Source organism: Rhipicephalus sanguineus, chromosome 11 (assembly GCF_013339695.2).
Source record: "Rhipicephalus sanguineus isolate Rsan-2018 chromosome 11, BIME_Rsan_1.4, whole genome shotgun sequence".
In the NCBI taxonomy this organism is placed as follows: Eukaryota; Metazoa; Arthropoda; class Arachnida; order Ixodida; family Ixodidae; genus Rhipicephalus; species Rhipicephalus sanguineus.
The window spans coordinates 66,688,333-66,713,299 of NC_051186.1; the positions used below are offsets into that span (position 1 = coordinate 66,688,333).

Consider the following 24,967-nt stretch of genomic DNA (forward strand, 5'->3'; position numbering starts at 1 on the left):
TTGTAATAGATCGTTTTGGTAAGATTGCGCGCTGCACGCGAATGTTCCAGCTTTGCCGAGAGAACGCCGCCACCAGCGATATTGCTGGAAAGTTCGATAGCGCCTGTATAAAAGCCGACGCGCTTGACCGCTTGTCAGTTGATCGACGGTCGACGCTCTGTTCGACGCTATCAGTGTATTGCTGTAGTTTGACTTTCAGTTTCCCGGCCACAAGTTCGGCCAAATAAAGAGTTTCATCTCGGACCTGCTGACTGCTGCCTTCGTCGACGTCACGACCCTGTGACAATATTTGAGCTGTCTACATTGCGCTTAACTTCCAAGCATAGGAGTTTCTAAGCGAATGGGGGTTTTCAGAGTAATTTTTATAACTACCACCACAATTTTAGCCGCTGCCGTCTTATCTAGACCAAGAACAACCCAACACGTTTACTCGAGATACAAAAGCGTTCTAGAAAAACAGTACTCATGTTTCTACAATTTATTGAAAAAACTTTCTCGAAAAACATCACCAATGCTTTGGAATGTTTACAAGACACGTTTTCGCGACTGTTGAAGGAATACTGACCCAAAATCGGAAAATTTTGCGAGAACTCGGGAAATGAAATCGCTGTGTGCAATTACATCGAATAGATGTCTCTGAGCAATTTTTGCAGTGGATAGTTGTATTTTCGGTGTCTCATCTTTCTACGTCGCATCCTTCTACGGTGCCTTAAACAATTCGAACAGATCGGCCATGATGGGCATCGAGCAGTTATTCGCGCGTACTCTGTCGCTAGAAGAGTCGTCAGTATTCAACTTCGCCCTCAAGAGCTCGGAATATCAGCATCAACTTTGGGCTGTCCAGAGAGCTTGCGATGCGGCGGTTAGGCTAGGTCTAATTGTCCCCACGTGGGAGAGGCCCGTGGTGTCACCCTAAGGGATGGCACTTCTCCGGATCTTTAAATAAAATTCTCCGTACCGTACCGTACCGAGCAGATGTTACATGCCCGCAGCACTTTACTCTGTACGACAGCCGTTTGCGTTTCGTGCTGTAGCCGTTCACTTCGCAGTCAAACTGCTCGTCAACTACAATTATCTTTTACACAATAAGTCTCCGTTCCCGAAGCAAAGTGTGGGATTGGGCTAGTTGGTATTCCATTATTAAACTGCTCAGCGCAAAAAAATTTGACACGGTACACATAGAAATGACGAGGAGCAGCGCTGGTCCTCGTCTTTTCTATGTGTGCCGTGTCAAATTTTTCCGCTGAGCAGCCCGTTCCCGAGCCGGCGACTGTAAATATTCCGAACATTTTGTTCAATACCTCGTCGTAAAACCTCTAAAAAATCCACTGCTTTGAAGGCATAGCGACAGCTGACAACTAATCGAATGTCAGTGTGATGCAACTCTCAGTCTCGGTAGCGTATATAGGTAATCGCCTGCCTTTCGTTTTGCTGTTCTATTTCTGGCGGCTCCTCCAAATTGGGCACTGGGCTTTCGCGGGACGCCGTGCGTTTTGGGGGGGATTTGCGCCTAAATCCCGAACATTTTGACTTTGAAATGTGGTGTGGAAGTACTGGGGACAAGCGCGGCACGGCACCTGGCGCGAGTTCCCATTTTCCACGTGGGATCAAAACTTCTTGTCCCGCAACGACACGACGATAGTGCTTTACAATGCCGTCACTCTCAAAATGAACGTCACAGACCTCGCATTTCGCAGTAAGCTTTCTATCTTTGCGATGCAAAGCTAGAATGGCGTAGGGTCTTTTGCAGGTCCGAAGAAGTGTCGTGAAGCGGAGTCGTCGTTGCGGTAGCCGCTCTTGCAGCCCGGCGCAAAGCAAGTCGGCATACCGCATTGTGAATCTGTTCGCCCTCGTTACGCTTCGTACATCATGCACGTGTGTTCGTACAAGATGCTAAGTCTGGTCAAGAACAGTCGCAAAAATGACGAGCTAACAAAGCGCAGACGACGCTGTAACCCACGTGCGCTCGTACATCGGCGGCGCCGATCACAACAAGCGCCAGCCGCGGGAGCTAGACGTGACTGCAGCGCCACTAGTTCTCACGACCGCCACGCGGACCGCCTCTCCGGCGGAGCTTTTAAACTGAGTTTGTTCTAGTAACGTTGGTTGCAACAACATGCAGTACGTGTATCGTCTTCGCAGCAAAGTGCAACTGAGCATCTTCTGTCACACCCGTTGTCTTTTTCGCAAGAGCGTGCGCTGAGGTTTGTTGTACTACAGCGCAGCGACGATCGTAAAAGGTGCATGGCGGCTGCTGCTAAGCAGGACTGAGCGAGCTGAGACTTCCGAGGTGCCTGCAGTCCCTTCGTGCGCGTTCTCCAAGCGCCTAATTTTGCCCTCGCGTTATCTCAAAAGAAGCGAGAAGCAACGCGACGCGTTCCCTTTCACTTGGCGCTGTCCATAATGCCGAGCGTAGTGACAGACATTGTTCGCGGGCATCGAGTGAGATGTGTTTGTGTTTGCCAGTGCGCGTGTGACGCCATGCTCCTCAATTTATTTATTTATTTATTTATTTATTTATTTATTTATTTATTTATTTATTGATGTATTGATGTATTTATTTATTTATTTATTTATTTATTTATTTATTTATTTATTTATTTATTTATTTTGAGGTACCTTTCAGGCCACGTGGTTGTCATTGCGTAATGGGGGCAATGCAAAAATATTCATACATTGAAAATAAACGTATATAACATGAATGTGTACTAGCATTTTGCTGGGGAAGAATACTGTAAAAAAGCAGTACAGTCGAGCAGTCATACGTAGTATAAGCGAAGTAGTGCAAAAAAAAAAAACTCTATACATTGAAGCGTGCTGTGCTGTCGATACCTATATTTCATGGAAACTAAACAAAAATAAATAATTCAATTATAAAGCGTAAGTTTAAGGCAATATATAGCAACGATAAAGCTTCTAACCATACTTTAAATAGCAGTGTAATACCTGTCAATGTTTCCCTGTCAATAGTATCCCTGTCAATGTTTCGCCTTGCCGGCAGAATTAACGCTCTTCGGCTGAAGATTCCCTTGTGCCATGAAAACGCACCCGCCAATCAGCCAGTCAGTCGATCGTTCGACAATAACAATAATCGGAGTTTTATGTCCTAAAACCACAATATGATTATGAGGAACGCCGTAATGGTGGGCTCCGAAAATTCCGACCACCTGCGGTTCTTTAACTTGCACCTAAATCAAAGTACACGGGTCTCAAGCATTTTCGCTTCCATCGAAAATGCAGCCACCGCGATTCGATCTTGCGACCTTCGGGTGAGCAGTCTAGCACCATAACTACTAGGCCACCGTGGCGGGTAATCGTACGGTGAACTAATCAACGTCTCGGCCTGCAGCTGTACCCGGGCCTGGCCGTAAAGCTGAGTTCCATCCTGCTCGTGCTCGCCACGGTGAACACGGTCGGCGTCTCGCTCTTCTCCCTCAGCGATCTGCCCGCCTGGGCCGTCGCCAAGAACGGCATCATGGCGGGCACGCTCACTAACGCCAGTGGCGCCGGCTAGCGGCGTTTCTCTGCGCTTCTGGCGTGTCGCCCGAAGACCGACGGCAGCGGACTTGGGAGGCCGCACCCACTTCGTCGGTCACCGTGACTCGGCAACTCTTGGCCTCCTCCTGACGCCTCCACCGATTGGCAGCCGCAGTTCACAAGAACGACTGTTTTTACTTTATATATTTTTTGTTTTTATTTTACGTTATATTCGACCTCTTTTTGGGTTTTCTCATCCACGAAAGGGTTTCTTCGTGCAATATAATGTTTATTTAATCATGTTTTCCGTTAGTGAAACCACTTAACGCATATCTCTGCTTTTGTCACGTCTCGTATTTTTGTAACAACGCGTGACGCGCGCTTCATATCTGTCTCCGCATGCATATCAAGGTATCGAGTATCACTTCCATGCAATTCGTGCCCAAGGGAAAGCCACGGTCAACTTCCTTAAATTGCCGTTTCTTCTGCGCTATATATGATTGGTTCGCGCCCAACATTTGTCATACCAGTGGACCAGCTGCGAACCTTTCACAAACCGATATTCTCGCTGCGTGCGTAAAATAGAGCTGCGTTGCGCGTAAGTAAGATGTGTCTGACCACCTGGCAAGAAAGTTGGTTTCCCCGGAAATTGCGCCTCGAGAACGACTCTCTAATAAAGATATGACCAATGACGCCACGTTCGTCTGACAAGAAATCGTTTTTGTTTCTTGCGACAGGACACTTTTGCATGATAGGGTGTTTGATTGGGTGTTTGTTTGATGATTCTTTTTCGGGCATGTCGGTTCATCATTAGCGTGAGTGGTTGCGAGAAGAGTAGAGCTGTTCACGAAGCTGCGCACAAGCCTCCTTCTAAGCGCACCTGTCGTGGTAGTTTAGCAGGTAAGATACAGCGCTGCTAAGCTCGAGGACGCGGGTTCGATTCCCGGCTAAGGTGGCCACAATTCAATTGAGTAGATATGCAAAATGCACCCGCGTGCGTGTCAGAATTGAACCGGAGTCTTCCGCTACGGCGAGCCTCATAATCATATCGTTGTTTTGTCACATAAAACTTCAGTAGTTATTATGAGGTTGCTATCACTTTTGTGTGCGTCGTAAGATGATTGTTGTTCGTGGCTTCAGATGCGCGATGTGGGCTGCGAAACTTCTTCGCTTCTTTGTATACGTGCACTGTACGATCGAACTGAAACTTTAGTCCGCTCACGCAGTTAAGGCTCGTCTTGCGTTTTATTCACCGCCCTGTGAAACGGCCGCAGCATCGCATCCGAACGTTGCCCGACTACCGGCTGTTCACCTTGACGCGGCGGAGAGGGAGGCGCGTGGAGGTCGTTTAATTTCGTACGCCAGCACGGGCTGGCGGGCTCTTCCGCCGTTGCCTGCCAGCCGCTTTGAACTGCGCGAGGTGAAAGGTTATGGCCGGCGTTTTCCGTAATGGGCGCCAAGGAAAACGACTCGAACACTATACAGTCCATAAATGTTTACCTTGATTTCAAGATCAAATACCTATGTTTATCACGGTAACGTTTGTTTTTTATTACAGGTCTACTTAGAGAACCCATGAAGTTTCTGTGCAGTTGTGGTGTGGGTTAACTTGCAAGGTGCGTGGGTCAACATGTGATCGACTGTCGGGCCCATTTTTAACGCGGTAGCGTTAAAGAGCTCGTATCGCAGAAATTCCGCCGTCGGTGTCGGCGCCGTTGGTTGTGAGCGAAAAATCATCTTGTCCGTGACCGAAAAATCGAAAAAGCTGCAAATAAAATAAATATTAAAAGTGTTGGGTCCGAGTGAGAATCGAACCCAGGCCGTCTGCGTGGCAAGCAGGTGTTCTACCACACAGCCATGCATGTGCTTGGAGCTGCACTGAAAGTAACTTTCATGTTTCCCAAAAATACGCGTCCTGTATACAGGTGTCACAGTACGAGATGTAATATGGCAGTAATATATCGTGGTACAAGCGTACATTGCCATCGGGCGTCACACCATGTCAACATCGTAACGACTTGGTGGTTTAAAGACAGCCACCCATTACAAAAGGCACACACATTACTGCGCGTATTCTCTTAAGATCACGTAGTGGGTGCATCGCAACTTCGAAAAAGTTTCTCGCGCATAATTGCTCCTGGTTTAAAGCATGCTACCCATTACATAAGGCACACACCTTAGTGCGCGCATTCTGTTAAACACTCGTAGTGTTCGAAGTGCGCACTAGGGACAGGATATCGCTATCGCGTTCAACTCGTAAAGGCGAAGCTTAAGTGTCCCCCATTTTTTTTTTACTTGAAAGAAATGTAAGTGGATATGTTTACGTAGACATGTTGGGGAATTATGCCGTTACAAGCTATATATAAAGGCCGGGGCAGTGAAGATGTGGGAGCGGAGGGGAGGGGGGGGGGGGGGGGAGAGCGAGTTTGTACAAAATGTCACTTAACGTTGCCATTTGAAAGAACGCCTTTCCCATATCTCATATATGGGTCATTTCTCAAGGGTATTTGAAGTCAGGTTTCGAAAAACATATCGATACAAATTTCCACATTGACTAAAATCTGGATGCCGATTCTGAAATAGTTTTCGTTCCACGGTGATCTTTCAACTCATAGTGACCGCATGGGGTGCCCCACGAAAAAAAAAAAAATGTTTGAGACCGATCCCGTCTCTGTAGCTAACCCGAATTGCAATAGGTGAGCAAATAATTCTATAGTACTATTTAGAAAAATTACAGAACTTTATTCCGTGTAAAGCCGCGGGCCGCTAGCGAAAGGTCCGCGGGCCGCGTGTTTGAGACCCTTGCTTTATTTATTCTACCGGCGCTCGAGCTACAATGACACCGCTGTGCCGCTGCTGATATGTGCAAGGGGTGAAGGTGAAAGTTTGTTTCACACACGCAGGCGCCTCTGGCAGTTCATATTTCATTGAAGTTTACGTTCACAGCGCGATAAGCCGCCACTATGGTATAGTGGTTACGCTACTCGGCTGTGTACCCGAAAGTCGCGGGTTCGATCCCGGTTGCGTCGGCCGCATTTAGATGGAGCCGAAACTCGACCCGTGCACTCAGATTTAGGCGCACGTTAAAGAACACCAAGTGGTCGGAAATTTCCGGAGCCCTCGACTACGGCGCCTCTCGTAACATCGTGGTTCTGGGACGTAAAACCCCAGATACTATTATTACTGAAAACGCGACAAATCTACAGATTTCCTTCGAAGTTTCAGCAGGCAGGTGCCTTCATCATCAGTATCCGGTGTCTCGCCTGAACGGGTTTCATGTGTTAAATGGCGTAAGGGGGCGGGCATGACCAAAGAGCGCCAAAGCGCTGGTGTGCTATTCTAGGCATTGTCAAATTACGCCATTGGTTAACTCTGATTGGCCAAGAGGGGCGTTAGGGCCTCTTTGATTGGCTTAAAATGTCGCCATTATGAAATTTGACAATATGGAGGAATTTGACAGTGTCCAGAATACCACGACTGGTCGTGAGTGCTCAGTGGCGTAATGGTACATGTGACGTGGCTGTATAGCAGCCTAAAAGCCATAAAATACTGTATATTGCTTGCAGCGTGTAAGTATTGAAACATGATAATGACTGTAGTGGGATTTGCTATGAATTCAAAATTATGCGCAACTTAGCTGTCCAGAGGGCCCGTGTGGCGGCAGAAGGGCTTGGCCTCTCCGTCCCGACATGGGAGCGGCCCGCATCAGTCCTGGACTGAATCCTCAGGACATCAATAAAGTTATCCATACCATATAGCGGTGACAGCGCGACATGTGTTTAAAAGAACAAGAGGTGACATGTGTCGGGTATTAACAGCCTCACTAGGTCCCACTGAGATAGTAAGGTACCGTAATAAATTTGAATAGTGTTTACTGTCTGCTATAAATCTGCCTGCTTAACTGTCATCTTGAAAATTTCCGACTCCTGTCGACGGCGTTCCACAGCGTGACGTACGCGTAAAGAATACGAAATTTACAAATGGAATTGTTTCTTTTTAGATATGATTCACTGACAGCATTTTTTTAAAAACCTACGTATAGTTTTCATGTAATTTGCACAGGTGGCCTCTTAATAGAGGTTGCTGCTGCAGTCGCTACGTTGAGAGCACCAGCTCCCGGCCCTTGGGATCAAGGGCGCTGATGAGGCATTTGTGCTAATTCAAGATTCCCATATTTTAGCATCACGATCACATGTCGTTAATTCTCATCACGCAGGTTTCACATCACTCTCGCGACTTTAATAATTATCTGTTTTACGCACCTTTTAGTGCGCAGAATTTTAGGCCTTTACATATCCACTAAACACTACCATTGACCACATCCCATATCATGACCTGACGCTCTTAGGCCATCGCTGGTCCTCGCGCCATCAAGCACCATACGCCATCATAATCATTTTACGTTCGTGGGGTGGCAGCTAATACATGAGTGAGTGCGGTACTTCGATCACCACCCGAAGAACTCGCACATTCATACTTGTGTCAGCTTTTACTCGGGCAGAGAGAAAAACGTTCTTCGTAGCCAACCTTGGACAGCCCAGAAAAAAAAAAAGCAACACCACTGTAATAACCACTTTCTCGCGGAAGCGTAAACGTGCACGTCACGACGAAGATGTCAGCGTATAGCCGTCACAATCCACTCGACAGCACCACCACCGACAGTGGCGCCGACAAACGAGCGGCCGCGTGACTCAACACACCGCTTTCTCTTTTCTTTTCTCTATCTTTTCTTTCTTTCTTTTTCTGACACGGATGCGCCGTGTGTTCTTGACGTTGACTTACCGAAGCCCTCCGCGAAAAAGGAGGACAGCCGTAACCTTGGAACGCCCGCCTCGAACGCTTGCTTGTCCATTGGAAACGTCGTCCATTTGTTTATGCATTTTCTCCCGGCCTGCCGCTATTCTTGAGCATGGCAGCGTCAGACACGAATGCATATATGCGGATTCTCGCTATAATAGCGCAGCCACGTACAACCCACTACGGTGCACGCGCGTGTACCGCAGTTCGTCGTATATAAGCCGCGGTGTAGGCGCGGCTACAGTACCATAAAAAGCGTATTAGCTTCCGGTCGCCATCACGTGCGGGAGAGCCGCAGTGCAGAGCTGGGCAGCCTTCTTTGTTTCTCTTCGGTTTTCTCTTTCTTTCTTTTTCTCTTTAGCAGTTTTCTCTGTCTTTTTTTCTCTCTTTATTTCTATTTATTTCTATTTTTTTCCTATTCTTTCCGTTTCTTTCTGTATCTTTCCATTTCTCGCTTGCGTCCTTCCTTTTCTAATTTTGTACGTGGTTTTGCCTGCGTTACGCCAAGCGACGAGAGCATACGAGAGCATACGACAGCCCGGATCCCTAAGGTGCTTCGCACTAATAAATTACGGTGTTTTACGTGCCAACACCACGATATTATTACGAGGCACGCCGTAGTGACTGCTGATCCGAAGGTCGTGGGATCGAAGCCGCATTTCGATGAAGACAAAATCAAAGGCCCGTGAGCTTAGATTTCGGTGCACGTTAGAGAACCCCACGTGGTAAAAACTTCCAGAGCCCGCCACTACGGCGCCTATCATAGTCATATCGTGGTTTTGGGACGTAAAACCCTAACAGTTATTACATACGGGTGTTTTTGCATATGACCGACCTACACCGAAATGCGGCTGCCATGGCCTGAAATCGATCCCGCGTCGTCGAGCTCAGCTATTCAACACCTCAGCTGCTAAGCTAGCGTGGCGAGTTCGTGTATAGTTTATTTTATACCATGCATTACTTCAAAAGGAATCGCCCGTGACGGACCTGAGGGTTTTCTTCACTTATAACTCCAAATTTCTCTCTAGTGTTTGCTTGAACTAGCTTTGTTAGAAACCGGCTCTCACACTTGATGCATGGAGGTTCCTCGAACGTTTTCGGCGCTCGCTATACTCGCAAAAAGGCGGTGCGGACACCATCCCCGTCCTAGCCGGACTCGAATACGCATCCGAGCGGGCTGAGGGGAAAACGTGATTTCTTGGCGAACCTTGACCGGATACCTTGGCTTGCGGAAAGGGCCCGGCAAGTAACGTTCGTGGAGAAGAGACCTTTGCTCATGTTTTTTTGTGTGTGTGTTTCGTTACATAACTCTTCAGTTGTCTCCGTGCATCGGCTCGATAAAAATGTGCAGCAATCGCCATGGCGCCTATCTATCTATCTATCTATCTATCTATCTATCTATCTATCTATCTATCTATCTATCTATCTATCTATCTATCTATCTATCTATCTATCTATCTATCTATCTATCTATCTATCTATCTATCTATCTAATCTATCTAATCTATCTATCTATCTATCTATCTACCTATCTATCTATCTATCTATCTATCTATCTATCTATCTATCTATCTATCTATCTATCTGCACACACACACACACACACACACACACACACACACACACACACACACACACACACACACACACACACACACACACACACACACACACACACACACACACACACACGCGCGCGCGCGCGCGCATGTATCGCAGTTCTGTATAATTATATAGACGCAGATTCGATTCCCGGCCTCGGCGACTTCATTTTACTGGGATAATGCTGCGAAAAACAAAAGTTCGGCAGCATCTCACACTATCTGCAACAGTCGATGGCGAAAGCCTGCTTCACTGTTACTTAGTAAAGCAGTAATTTGTGCAATCGAGAACCAGGCTTCTTGCATGACACAAGAAGCCGCAATGTGAGAGGCACGCTTTTAAACCGGTACAGGGAATAAAAAAAGAAAGACGGCGACACTTCGGTGCAGTCGTACCGAATTGTCTATCTAGCTTAATGCGCCCATACTATAGGCGGATGCTACTCGTTATATATCATAACTTTCGCAATGCTGCGTGGTATTAACGGGATGCGCCGAAGAGACCGCTAGCCGTCATGTACGTTGGCGAGTGGGAGAGAACATGAATTCGCGGGTGTGGGCTTCAACGTACTCACTCACTCACTCACTCACTCACTCACTCACTCACTCACTCACTCACTCACTCACTCACTCACTCACTCACTCACTCACTCACTCACTCACTCACTCACTCACTCACTCACTCACTCACTCACTCACTCACTCACTCACGAACTCGACTCCTAAGACAAGACACAAGAAAGAAAGAAAGAAGAAAAAGAAAGAAAGAAAGAAAGAAAGAAAGAGTTGCATATTGAATACGAGTCTTCATGGAGAGAGAAGACAGTCCAAATCATAGCTCGTGCGCGGACTGGCAGGTTCCCTCCAACTTACCCGCGCGCGGACTTTTTTTTACGGAACCTTCGCCGCGCACGACGGACGGAACTTAACACAACACCCGCCGAACGAGATGGAGTACGCGTCGTCCTCGACGAAAATATTGCTCGCTCTGGTCTCGTGCGCTTTCGTTCTTTCGTCGTCGACCGCTGACGCAGCAGCCGCTAATGGTGAGTTGGCACGTTTTCACGAATGCGGCGCGAGTAGCTTGCATTTTCAATGCGTGAACGAAAGCAGGGGAGCTTAAGTGCTCGTTTTTTTTAATTTTTTGTTTGTTAGACACAAGCTTAATGAAAACCAACATACAATGAACCCCAGGAAGGTATAAGGAACGTTATCTGTGGTCTCCTAATTGTGCTGTGGTAATTGCATATGATACACATATCAAGAAATTAAGGTTCGGACGGGGTTTATTGACGATAAGTACCACTTGAGAAGGAGGTTTATGGACGTTCAAAGCGGTCGGCGAAAACCGACAAAAGAATCACAGTGCCAGCGCCAAAAGCTCACGCTCAGCGCTTCCAGCTAAGGTGCAGTGTCCCACTGCGGCATATTGTTTTTGTTCCTCCCTACAAAGTGGAAAATCCGGCAGATCCCACGCACTGTGAGAATCGATATAATGCGAAGCAGTCAGCAAAGAGCTGCGTACATCGCCTTGTTTGTCTTCGAGGCAAATGAGTCATTCATGTCATGACATCTAGTTCACTATATATAGCATGTTTGTCATGCATGCATATAAATATGGTGAAACGTATATTCCGGTAAATACAATGCAGGACTTCTCATTTATGTTCGTCACGCACTTGTGTCGTGGCATACCAATTTTCACATATATATATATATATATATATATATATATATAGTTAACAAAGCAGCCGGAAGCGCACCATGAGCATAGCATGTAAGTCATGCCGTTCATGACATGCATGTCATGATTTTTATGTTACCACATGCCATTTATGTTCGTCATACAGTCACGTCACGCATTACGAAATTTGGTACGTGTCGAACTAGTGAAATGGCCGCGAGCGTACCATGAGCATGGTGTGTAAATCATGCCGTGCATGACATTCATGTCATGATTTTCATGGTATCATCTGTCATTTATGTTCGTCTGAAGTCACGTCACGCAATACCAGTTTTGGTGTATATCGAACTAACGAACCGGCCGCGAGCGCACCGAGAGCGTAGCATGTAAATCGTGCCCCAGATGACATGCATGCCATGATTTTCATGTTACCACCTGTAACTTATGTTTGTCATACAGTCACGTCGCGCAGTATACATTTTCGTGCATATAAAGCTAGTGAACCGGCCGCGAGCGCACCATGAGCACGAGATGTAGTGATACCATACATGACATGCATGTCATGATTTTCATGTTACTGCCTGTCATTTATGTTCGTCATACAGAAATGTTTTGTTATACCAGTTTTGGTATACAGTAAACTCTCACTTGTACGAACGTCGGTTTAACGAATATTTCAGAATAACGAACTTTTAGAAAATCCCCGGCGATTTTCTTATGCATTCTATGCAAAAATCTTTCAGTTAAACGAATTTCAGAATAGTGAATTTTTCAGTTGAACGAACTTGATCCGCGGACCCAGGCTCATTTTTTACATCAATTCAACGAAGTTTTGTGCACTGCAGCACTGGCATAGCCGATGCGAGCCGCCACTAAATCGCCCATCCATCGGCGGCAGGTTCAAATCCTGTAACTCTAGTCGAGGCGGTAGAGTATGTTAGAAAGTTGCGAGACTTCGTGTCTCAGCAACAAGCTGTGCCAGAGGCAGTGCACAGAAACGTAGACTCTCTGGAAAGCTTTGTCTCTTCTTGCGCTTTAAGGGCACCAGTCCAAATGAAAATTACAGATTTCTTTTCAAAATAAATTGCATTTCACACTTTTGACTCTAATGTCTGCTGTGCCCAATGCTGTTCCATATTCTAGTGAATATTCAGTTTAGTGAACTTTCAGTTAAGTGAACTATTTCCTTGGGTCCCTTGGAGTTCACTCAATTGAGAGTTCACTGTATATCCATTTATTTAAACAGCAGTGAGCGCCCCGAGACGATGCCATGTAAATGATGCTGTACATGACATGCATGTCATGATTTGCACATTAAGACCTGTCAGTTATGTTCGTCATACACCCTTGTCATGCCATACCAATTTTGGTATATATCAGTTTAACCAAACGGCCGCAAGAGCACCGAGACCGCGGCATGTAAATCATATCGTTGATAAAATGGATGTCACACCGATTTTTGTATACATCCCATTAACGAAACGGCCAGGAGAGCACAAAGTCGCAGGCGGCTCACTCGATAGATAGATAGATAGATAGATAGATAGATAGATAGATAGATAGATAGATAGATAGATAGATAGATAGATAGATAGATAGATAGATAGATAGATAGATAGATAGATAGATAGATAGATAGATAGATAGATAAAACTAGCACCATCTAGCGATATATATATATAGCGAGCGCCACCAACGCCATCGAGTGAGCACTTCACGAACTAGAGGTGGCTACTACAAACAAACAAACGGAGGATAGACAAACCCACGGCATAAGGAGCTTCGCCCCTAAAACCAGTAGTGGCTTGTGTGGCCGTGTTATACGCATACGTCACGAACGGAAGCACCAAGTCCCAGTTGGAATGGTAGGATGATATGTACATGGAGAGCATATCACCGAGTGTGTAGTGTATATATATATATATATATATATATATATATATATATATATATATATATATATATATATATCACAAAACCAAAAACTCGGGTTCAGCGATGTCAAACACTGTCACGAGCGCTCTCGACTCTTCGTCTTGGTCTTCCTCCGCTCCTATTCGATGCTATCTCGCTGTCTCTCTTCCCCACTACAGTTTATTTTTTCACTCACGCGACGCCGCGAAGACGAGGTAGACAACGTACATACGCTGGCGTGACCTTGGCTGAGCATGAATGTAAAATTCCCGCAACGAGCGGTTTTTCTGCGTCCGTACCTGGAGGAGCAGAACCGGCAGAACTACGACACTGGATAAGGTTAAACAGGGTAACCTTAGTGTACAGGAACGGTCTGGCAAACTCTCAAAATCGAGAGATGTGCTGGCGTGTTTCGAGCAGCAACAGCGGGTCAAGTGACTGAAAAGGGACAGTGTCAGCTATTTATGGGTACGCGCGTCAATAGGAGCTGATTTCGGGCAAAGAAATCTGTCGTGTGGTTCGCTGTAAATTGAGATTAGCAAAGAAAACGGATAACAGAAACGCGCGGGCTGCCAAATGATTTGCTGGGCAGCGAATCGATTGTGCTGCCTGCATTTTTAACGCAATATTTTTGAGGCAGACTTAGCAACTGTTTGAGAAATAGCAGAGGTTTTACCAGGTAATGGCTTGGTAATGCAACGTTTTCGTGTTGGCCTTTGCGACCACTACTTCACGCCAGTGTATTGTCCTTGATTGCGACATTGTACCCAATTGGTAGTAGCCTCCTCTTATGAAATAAACTTTTTCTAAACACTATTTTTTATTGGCCGCGTCATCAGTTTTGTCGATATGCACAAATGTTGGCGGTCGATGACGTCATATGGTGATGTTACGCGTGCTGATTTTTGGCATGACCCGTGTTGACGCCGGTGAATTTTCGCATATCGTGAGGCATCTATACTCGCGGACAACTTTTCTTGGCAACGAAGCGAAGGCTACAGAGCCACAATGCACGTATCCTAGCGGTAATGAATGCAGTCCCACAATTGCGTCCGTATTTTCTTCGTGAGATATATGAAATAGTCCTTTATTTTCTACATGTAGCTTTTTGAGACGGAACGCAGCGCACACAAGCGAGATATTTGTATTTCTTTTACTTTATACGTTGTCACTTTGCGTTTTTGCGTGCTTGAAAAAGTCGCGCCTTTTACCCGTACCTTAAACGCTGAGCAGCGTTTGCGTCGAAATGCAACGCTAGCCATCACTTTCCACGGCGTTACGAGACGCGCGCCAAACCGGACTACTTCGCGTAGCAGTACATGTGCAGGCGCTCCGCCCCCGCAGCTTTCCCTTCATTGCCAAGAAAAGTTGTCCGCGAGTATAGGCTTTCGCCTTAATAAAACAAAATAATTTTTTTTGGCGGGACTGGATTTGAAGCTGGCCTCTACGCTCCGAAGGCGAGTGGCTCAACCGCCGGGACCATGCTTGCAGCCATGCTTGTGAAAAAGTGAATATCAGCGATGTTCCGCGCAGGTAATTTCGCCTTTTGGGTGTACTATGACGCGATAGCGTCAAAGAGCTTGTTTCGCAGAAATTCTGGTGTGCACGTGTTCTACCACAGAGGCGAGATAGTGCTCGAAACTGGTTCAAAAAAAAAAAAAACGAGCAGGGGGGCGGGGGGATCGCTGCGATAAAACTTCGCCCCCCCCCCACCCCCCAGCTTTCTAATGGACAACCCTGCGCACACGTATGCTTGTATTTCCTGACGTCCAACAGAGCTGCGACTTATTAGGGACACGCTTCTCCTTCAGTGTTATGACTTATTCCTATGAAACAGGAACCAACCATTTTGTTTTGTACCTTCTTTGCAGACACCGGTGTGCTCGCCAAGTCCCTGTGCAAGGAAGTTGCCTTCGGCTGTCCGATCGGTTACGAGTGCAGGACGCCCAAGGAAGGCTGTCAGAGCCATTGTGACTGCTGTAAGCTTTACTTTCTTTCCCGAACTCGTTGCAGCGTAGAGTTTCCTTGAAATATCGATACAGGACAGTCTGGCGCTAGTGGTATGCGGGCGGAATTGTTAATCGGCGTGGCACAGGAATGTAAAAAAAAAAAAATTGGGGTAGCTATACGTACTAATGGTGCGAAGGCTCGGGAAGCAGCGGAGCTGGTGGCCTTCCCCTCCTCCTTTACCTCCTGCTCACCCGCACAGCACTCCTCCTCGCCCTTACCCCCCTTTCCTACCCCTTGCTGTACTGTACTATGCATGGATATATGCGATGCTTTACCCTCTCCCCTCATCCTTTCTCTCCTCTTCGACTTCCCATTACTCCTCCTCACCTTCACTTCCCTTTTCCACCCCTATGATATCCTATACTATACCAGGCGACGCTATGCTTTACCCTCCCTTCCTTCCTCCTGACTCTCACATTACTCATTCTTACTTTCACTTCCCTTTCCCACCCCCTCGCTGCACAATACCATAGAAAGCTGTGCTGTGTTTTACTCTCACCCCTCATTCTTTCTTTTCTCAGCCTCATGCCACTCCTCCACCTTCACTTCCCTTTTCCTCCCCTTGCTATACTACACTGTATTTCGCTATGCTACGCTTTACCCTCACCCCTCCTCGTTTCCATCCTCCTTACATTCACATCACTTCTCCTTACCCTCACTTGCATTTCCCACCCTCTGCTATACTATACTATACGAGTAGGGGGGCGGGGGGGATCGCTGCGCTATGCTATGCTATGCTATGCTATGCTATGCTATACTATACTATACTATACTATACTATACTATACTATACTATACTATACATGACTATGCTATGCATCCACTTCGCTTTGCACAGCTGCGCCGAGTTTTCAGCGGCCACTGGCCACGGCTGTAACTCAAGCTTAAATAGCTACGCTGTTAAATACTTCGCCCTGACGATGTCAATAGGCTTTTTGTGACTTGTAGCATATTGAACATTTTCAGCACGAGTAGCAGTGGCTTGATGGGTTCTGATTTGGGGAGTAAAAGGAGTAAATCAACATTTAGGTTACCTCAAAGGCAGATGATGTGCAATAAATGACTTTACTAGGATACCTAGAGTCACAAGTTCGAAGATTAGACGAATTCAGGTATTGATTATGATATCTGATAGACGGCGGATCCAGTTCTTCTTTCTATAATAAGTAAATTTTAGAGAAAGAAAGAGTCAGTGAGCTTCAGTATTGATAACGACTGTTGCCTAACTAACTCAAATCACCTTTTTTTTTTTCGCGTTTCAGATGACCCGGTAGCCAATGGTAAGTGCGATCATCTCCAACGTTAACAACGTATCAAAAGAATTGGTGTTTCTCGTTATCCGATGCTTGTGTATTTAATAAACGCACTCGTAAAGTCAGATTTTCGAATCAAAGTGAACACAAGAAAGTTTTTAGATCCAATATTAAATCGAATGGCGGATATTTCCGTTGATACCCAATAATTTTGGTAAAAAATTTCGGTGCATCTTTTCAATGTATTAGTCACAACACTCAACAAACAGACGCAAGCCAATTCTGTAGTACCAGAATTCTGCGATCAATCCGGCGATGTTCGGGTCTATGTGAAGCGAACCTTTCCTGAAGCCATTAATTCAATGCTAATAAAATAAGTGTGACAGTGAGTACAGTTACCTTTCATTGTCATGCTATGCAGCTCGTGATCTTAAGCAATATTTGTGTACATTGTACTGACAACGCTAACTCACAATTCTTGCGCACCGCAGCGATCACAACGTTAATACATTACTTGCGGGCCACATCGTTAATCAAACATGTCTAAATACGAGCAGAGCTAGAGTTTACTAGAGCCAGCACAGCGTTTTCAAGCGAATATACAGTGCGAGGTGACGACACAGTGACGTCACGAGTACGAAGTCATTGCTTGATGTCTGCCGAGGAAAGAATGATGGAGAGAGGTTTGTAACAAATTGCCATGCGAGATAGCGGGATTGGTTTGAGTAGAGTGTACGCCCATTTAATTGCACACCTTGCCTGTAGCTTGAGAAAAAAAGTCACAGTTTCGCCGCAACGGCGAAGCAATGAAATGCGATAGCAATAAATTGGAATGTAACGCGAAGAACGGAAAGCAGCTCGAATTGCCAGCGCGTCGCTCGAGCCCAAAGGACGCACGAAAAAGAACGCACACAGGACGAGCGCGAACTATCATGCGTCACAGCTCGACCTGGAAGCGCACTGCTCAAACATAAAGCAGGACGCACGAAACGAACGAACAGGTACACACAGGACGAGCGCGAACCGAACTGTACTAGTCGTTACATTATTTCCGTTTGAACAGCGCGCCTCTTTCGCAAACGCGGCCGCTGCAGCGTCGAAGCGACCTTCGTACGCTCTGTCACTTCAGCGCAGACGATCGCCGGGAGAGCACAAGACATACAACCCCCCGCTCCCTCGCCAGCCGCCCCCTTCTTTCCTCAAGATAAGCGCACGAAGGCGACCACGTTCGCAGGGAACGGGGTCACGATCTTTAAAGCGCGCCACGCGCGGATATCGCGCCATCTACGTGGTAACTCAGAAAGGATACTGATGTAAGAGGTGTATACACAAGACGAGCGCGAACTAATTGTGACAGTTGTTACTTATTTTCTGTTTGAACAGCGCGCTCCTTTCGCAAAACGCGGCCGCTGCAGCGAGCGAAGCGAAGCACCCCACCGGCCGCCCTTCTTTCCTTGAGATAAGCGCACGAAAGCGACGACGCCCTGTAGAGCGAACAGCAACGGGCGTTCGCAGGGCGGGGCGACGATCTTTAAAGCGCGCGCGCACGTCGCGCCATCTATGTGGCCACTAGAAAGCATCCTGAATTACATGGTGTATATAAATAGCTCGCCGTTAGCAGGCTGAAAGACTGTGCTATCGTGGCCTAACGTCTAACGCGGCGGGCTGCAAAGCGAGAGGTCGCCCGTTCGATTCCGCGCGCACATCGCAGATTTTTCTGATAAAATTTGTGCCTTTTTCCTGTGCCACATGAAGCATTGTGGCAAAACATTTTTGCTCGAAAAAAATTAGGACGATCGTGGCGCCCCCTCGAAGTTCGCTTGTATTTGTTAAACTGTGCCTAATAGAAAAATGTGTATAAAATCTATTTTTGTTTGTTGAGCTTCCAAAGCGCGCTTGCGCAATCGCAGAGGTTCTGTCTAGTTGCCCTACTCAATAATTCCGAATTTTTTGTGTTTCACTACCAGCTACGTATCTTCAAAAACTACAAAAATCTTCAAAGTTCGTGACTTTTTCTTGAGCTATCTGGAACTGTGTCTAACCAATCTTAATAACAGGATAATTTTCAAGAAAGTGTATTTTAGTACAAAAGTGTTTAGAGGTAAAAAAGTCTTCGAATCTTCACGAAAACAATTGTGAATTAGAGAAAATATGCGATTTGTCGTATGTTTGACCGTATTTTTCATACTGATGCGGTCCAAGTAAAAATCCTCGTCATGCGGCATTTGATAGAAGACTTCATTGTTAAGTAATGAAGAAAGTCTAATCAAATCATTTTTTGTTTTAAGGAAGAAAATAATTTTTGAATTTGGCCCTCCGAACGCACCCTGCATTTCTTTTTGTTGCCACTTCGCCGCAAAGCACGTGGTCGCCCTTGCAACTGATACTCGTCACAGGCAGCGGCAAGATGCGAGATGTATGTCAGTAGCTCGTGAGTGGTCGAAAGTCTTGTTGCGTTGATGTCAGGGCGACGAGTAATGAATTCGCGTTACAATGTGAGCTTGCTTGCCGGACCCATTGGGAAGTATGGACGCCTGAGAGTAGCCTGTGGTGTCGTTGGCACATTGTGCTACAGGGCCGTCTGCACAACACGTATACCCAGAGAAAAAAGTGTATACAATGTGTATTATTTCTTTCAGAATGTGTATGCTAGTTGTGCAGACGGCCATCTAGTACATTGTGCTAACGACGCTCTCAGGCGTCCATACTTCCCATTGGGCCCGCCAAGCAAGCTCACATGGTAACGCGAATTCATTACTCGTCGCCCTGACGTCAACGCAACAAGACTTTCGACCACTCACGAGATACTGACATACATCTCGCATCTTGCCGCTGCCTGTGACGAGTGTCAGTTGCAAGGGCGACCACGTGCTTTGCGGCGAAGTGTCAACAAAAAGAAATGCAGGGTGCGTTCGGAGGGCCAAATTTAAAAATGTTCTTCCTTAAAACAAAAAATGATTTGATGAGACTTTCTTCAATACTTAACGATGAAGTTTTCTATCAAATGCCACATGACGAGGATTTTTACTTGGACCGCATCAGTATGAAAAATACGGTCAAACATGCGACAAATCGCATATTTTCTCTATTTTCACAATTTTTTTCGTGAAGAATTGAAGCCTATTTTACCCCTAAACATTTTTGTACTAAAATAAACTTTTTTGAAAATTATACTGTTATTAAGATTGGTTAGGCAGAGTCCCAGATAGGTCAAGAAAAAATCACGAACTTTGAAGATTTTTGTAGTTTTTGAAAATACGTAGCTGGTAGTGAAACACAAAAATTTCGGAATTAATGAGTAGGGCAACTAAACAGAACCTCTGCGATTGCGCAAGCGCGATTTCGAAGCTCAACACACAAAAATAGATTTTATACACATTTTTCTATTAGGCACAGTTTAACAAACACAAGCGAACTTCGAGGGGGCGCCACGATCGTCAAAATTTTTTTCGAGCAAAAATGTTTTGCCACAATACTCCATGTGGTACAGGAAAAAGGCACAAATTTTATCAGCAAAATCTGCGATGTACGAGCGCCACGTCTGGGACACTTGGCATGGAATGACCCATATATATATACACATATACATATACGGTGAATGACGGCGGCCACCGACGGCAAAAATCAGCCGAGACTGTCCATATAATTGCTATCGCAATAAAAAAAGCAGCTTCGCGTGCACGTTTGTTATGCACAAATATTTTCGTACCCACGTGGTCGCACACGGACTACATGACGTCATGCACGAACCAATCATCTCAAACAGATTCTTGGCGTCCGTTGTTGCAAAGAACAGCGTGACCGTATACGTGGCCTACATTGGTTATTGAGCAATATGATGTTGTGCCGTGAGACCGAGGGTTAAAGAGACACTGAAGAGAAAAAAAAAATTCTGACATTAGTAAGTTATTCTTTCGCAATTCCAAGATCCCCACGCTTGCCACGAGGAGACGCTCGGTAAGCGAGAAAACGCAAAAAAAAAAAAAAATACGCGCGGTGAAGTCACCTTGATACTCCCGCACCAAACGCCGTGATGTCACAGATTTTGACGGCGTCTGCTAGGCCCTACGTAGTTTCTAATCGGAAAAAAATTAAGCACATTGTCCTCTGAAGGGACCGTAGGCTTAACATACCAAGTTTTAGGAAATTTCGTCGGGACGTTGCTACAACACGAAAAATACGCTTCGAATCCGTGACGCCACGCGCGGAAATTTCGGCGCGAAATTTAAAGATGAAAGTTTGACCTCGACTATTTTCTCTATTAATAAACCTCTGATGGTGAAATTGAAGACATTAGTGCTCCCAGAGTACAGTTTACCAATCTAAATCAATTCATTGTTTCACTTTAGTGTTCCTTTAATCTTGAACATATATGCACATCGGTGTCACGTACTCATTGTCTTCGGTGTCGCGCGTAGAGTCACTGCCACCGGGCTGTCCAGTTCGCATCAAGCCGTGCGAGGAGGGACACTTCTGCATGCCGGACAAGGCCGGTGAATGCCACACTTGCAACTGCGACAGTGAGTATATTTGTTGCACGTATACAGTTACGATCCACTATTAACGGGAAGAAATGACCGATAACAAAGGAGTTCTCAATGAAAATTCCTAATCGAATTACTAATCCGAAATCATCTTATAGATTATCCTATATTTGATCCATTAGCGCCACTACCTCGAGAATTTACAAGGACATATTTCTGCATTTTGTGTGTCGTGACATCAAATCAACAAGGTTATGAGGCGTCTAATGCTTCCGTACAGGCGTTTTTATAAAATAATTTTGCTGTATCACCGTTCATTGAGCTGGGAGAGGTACAATATCGTACCGTTAACTGTCCAAGATGGCGGCACCTAAATGCACCCGTAATATAGTCTCACTGTCGGTTGAACAATGAACTTAAACTGACATGACTTCAAAATAATTTCACAATTGATAACAGACTTCCCTACAAAAAAGAATGAAATTAGCCAATTAAGAATCCCAGTGCTTATTGTTATAGATTAAGTCGGCCTCGCTGCGCTATCATATGTAACCTCTGGGTCATAGATGCAGATGATAAAGCGATCGATCTGGAAAGCCGTTGGTCACGGGTTCGATTGGCGAACCTTACTGAAGAACCTTTTTTTTTCAGCATCGACACTTGCCCTCTGATGAAATCATGTTAACTTAGTTTGTAGCTTCGTGTTACGCTGTCAGCTGGATGACAACTCCCCCCCCGTCGATATTGCTCCGCCTTGTGGCTTGCCCCCAATACTGTTCTGCCAGCACATAGCAAATAGAAGTAATAAAGTAAATACAAAAATTGTATATACCACCAACAAAATATGACACGATCCTCATCCAAGTTTAGTAAACTAATTGGCTAGGCTGAAAGGTAGTGGAACAGCGTAAGCATGCCGCTGAAGATGATAGGATATCTTTTATTTTTACCTTTCCCCCAATTTCGAATGATTAGGGAACATACGATGAGGTAATAATGTGTTATAAAATTTAAAGGATGTAAAATGGACGCCCCGATGGTTACAATATCTTGTACATACCGCAGAAAAAGCGATGTTATTGCTTATTCAATATGAATCTTGTAGTACTAACTGAAAAAAAAAATGCTGACTCATATTTCGCATACAGTATTAAAATATGTTGTCATCAAACCAAATCTAACCAATAAGAAGGCAGAATAAAAACGATTCCTTGCCTCAACAGCGTCTTCCGCATAAAGTGGTACACTCTCAGCACTATCTAGGTTTCCCTCTTTTTTTTGCGTTTAGTAAAATTGTGTCGTCCTGTTCACCACACAAACAAAAAAAGATGGAGTAACAAATCTCTGTTAGCAAATCACCCATCGGTAGCATATGCTATGCGCACTGTCCTTTGACACATTCGTCGTACAAGGAAACAAATGTCATCGTGAAACCTGTTCGTAGTCAATTCCGCCCCGCGATCTCTCAACACGGCCAGTTTCGCAGAACTCGCCGCCGTGTCACGAAGACAGTGAAGCGACGGCGCGCGACAGCCGGGATTCACGGAATAGCCAAGACAAGACAAGGCGATCGTGTCCGGTTCTTTATGGGATTTTTTCTTTCTTATACTATATATCCTATTCGCAGTGAGTGGTCTGATGTCGCCATTTCCGTGCACTTCTGTAGCAACGACAAATATATGGTGTTATACGCTTGTAACCGTACGGAAAAATGTGACGGTTACATCCCGTTTTTTTTTTACTTGATTTTTTCCGCTTCACGTAATTGTTGTCGAGGCCTCGTAATCGTGGGTCCGAGGTAGCGAATGGCTGTAATGCATGCGTCGAAGTACGCGGAAACAGCAATCCAATATACAGGGAAAATGTTTGCTCGGATAGGGCGCGTGACGTACACCCAACAGCAAAAGATGACAGGACGTTGGTTCCAGCACAAACGCGAATATCTGCTATACCAATGCGTAACGCTTCTAATCTACCTGGTGACCGTATAGGTTTGCAATACCAACTACAAGCTGGAGCATTTATTTGGAGGTTATGTCCCCAGACTGAACGAGAATATAGCTTTCTCGAACATTTCGCGCAGCGGAAACGTTTGCTGTTGGGTGTACCTTGGCGTGTATTTCCCAGAATAATTTGCCGACGGGGATGAAAAGAAACGTGCAGGATGTAAAGACCTTCAAATATGTCTTGCATGTCAGTTGCTCAATAAAACGTGAATCCAAAATTTATTAAGAGGAGCACTAAACGACAGCACAGGAAAACACGATAAACCACATCACATATCACCGATTAAAAACCAGACCTTATAGGGAACTCGGCGCTCCTCCTAAGAGGTTTCGAAATGTGCCAAGAAGCTCAATTTTCGAACCCTGCTCCAGTGATTCTGAGGCTAGTACTTAGTTAGCGTCCTTGTAGTTTTGTATAGCTGTTGTAAACAGTCATTATTGTCGTACTCTATTATCAAAAGATTTGAATTATCGATTCCCAAACCTGACGTGTATAAGGCAAATATTACCTACACCTAGGTACCACAACGCTGATCGAAAAATGCTACTCCTTCTGCGTGGCTGACAGAACGTCTCAGACACCGGCATACATGGTAGAGACTTCAGTAGCAGGAAGTGTAGCAGTTGTGAATATAGTATATATAGGCTGTAGCGATTGTTCTTCGTCCTCTTCGCTGTCATGTCCAGTGAGTTTTGCGCTTGTGCTTTACAAAAAGTCGGACGGTCCCTTCAGCATTCGCCTAAGACGACTCGAACGCGAAAGCCATCTTCTTCTCACTTTATGTATTGAGCAGTGTACAGCGATGACGTAGACAAGGAGGAAGGACGCTACTACGGCGCTGTGGTAGTGGTGTCCTTTCCTGCCTGCGTCTTGAATGTGCGCCGGTTTCCTTCACAACATTGCACTGACAAGCTCACGTTTTCATTACGAAGGTGTGCACACGGCGTCTGCAATTCCGCGCACACATTTACAGGTAGAAGCGTAGACTGTGGGGCCAGTTGGTGCATCAATGTGAAATCGTTGATCGTAACAACACACTAGTACACGAAGAAACGTTGTGGACAGGACAGGTTCTTCCTGTACTGTGCTTTGTTTCGCTCAACGATATCACAAGGAACCTTCAAGGTCGTGGAATCGCTGGGGCCATGACGCAACTTCTACCGCCCATCTCACACCGAACCCTGGACATGGGCTGTCATTCGCAGCGCCCTGCTCTCAGGCCACGGGTCGCTTTTCATGCAAGCCCAAGGCGAACCAGGCATGCACCCGCCGGATGGCCCGCGGCAGCTGTCCCGTGTGCCAGTGCGAGGACTGCCCGCCCAGGGTGTGCCCACGTGACTGTTACGTCATCCAGCTGGACGCCGGCTGCAAGGAGGTGTGCATCTGCACCGGCAAGGACGGCATACCGTTCGCCCTGCTCAACAGCGCCACCTACTCTTATCAATAAAGAGGGAATAAATAAAGTTATAGTTACGCTCAACAACTGCACTGAGTCCGAATACAGACAACGATGCATTTCCAGAAGCAAGGTACGGAGGAGACGGGATTAATCAGCCGTAAAAATTTTCAGGACTCAGAGCGCTCTGCTGTGGTGCGCTTTGTCTACAAACTTTTAGTAGCGCACGCAACGTGTGGTCTTCCAAGCACTTTCAGTCGAGCTCTTGCATCCTGTTTTCTGAATATTCAGAAGATGTATATTCAGAAACGTATTTAATTGTGTATGTCATTGGGCAAACTTTC

At 45.8% G+C, this 24,967-nt stretch overlaps 2 protein-coding genes across 5 annotated transcripts in view; both read left to right on the top strand.

Moving 5' to 3' along the window:
- LOC119375498 (solute carrier family 13 member 4) overlaps positions 1-3,809 on the top strand; it is a 42,958-nt gene extending 39,149 nt beyond the window's left edge. The window contains exon 13 of one of the 4 annotated variants that reach the window (XM_049420298.1): positions 3,350-3,809. In XM_049420298.1, the coding sequence (XP_049276255.1) occupies positions 3,350-3,514 (165 nt within the window). In that variant the 3' untranslated portion in view covers positions 3,515-3,809. The remainder of the gene's footprint in view (positions 1-3,349) is intronic. The other 3 variants (XM_049420297.1, XM_037645684.2, XM_049420299.1) reach the window with 3 other exon arrangements.
- A 6,907-nt stretch (positions 3,810-10,716) lies between these two features.
- LOC119375499 (uncharacterized) lies at positions 10,717-24,710 on the top strand. Its single transcript, XM_037645685.2, has 5 exons — positions 10,717-10,921; positions 15,345-15,452; positions 16,746-16,763; positions 21,155-21,256; positions 24,433-24,710. Exons 1-5 carry the CDS (start codon positions 10,825-10,827, stop codon positions 24,672-24,674), a joined length of 567 nt encoding a protein of 188 aa, XP_037501613.1. The 5' UTR covers positions 10,717-10,824; the 3' UTR covers positions 24,675-24,710.
- The last annotated feature ends 257 nt before the right edge of the window (positions 24,711-24,967 follow it).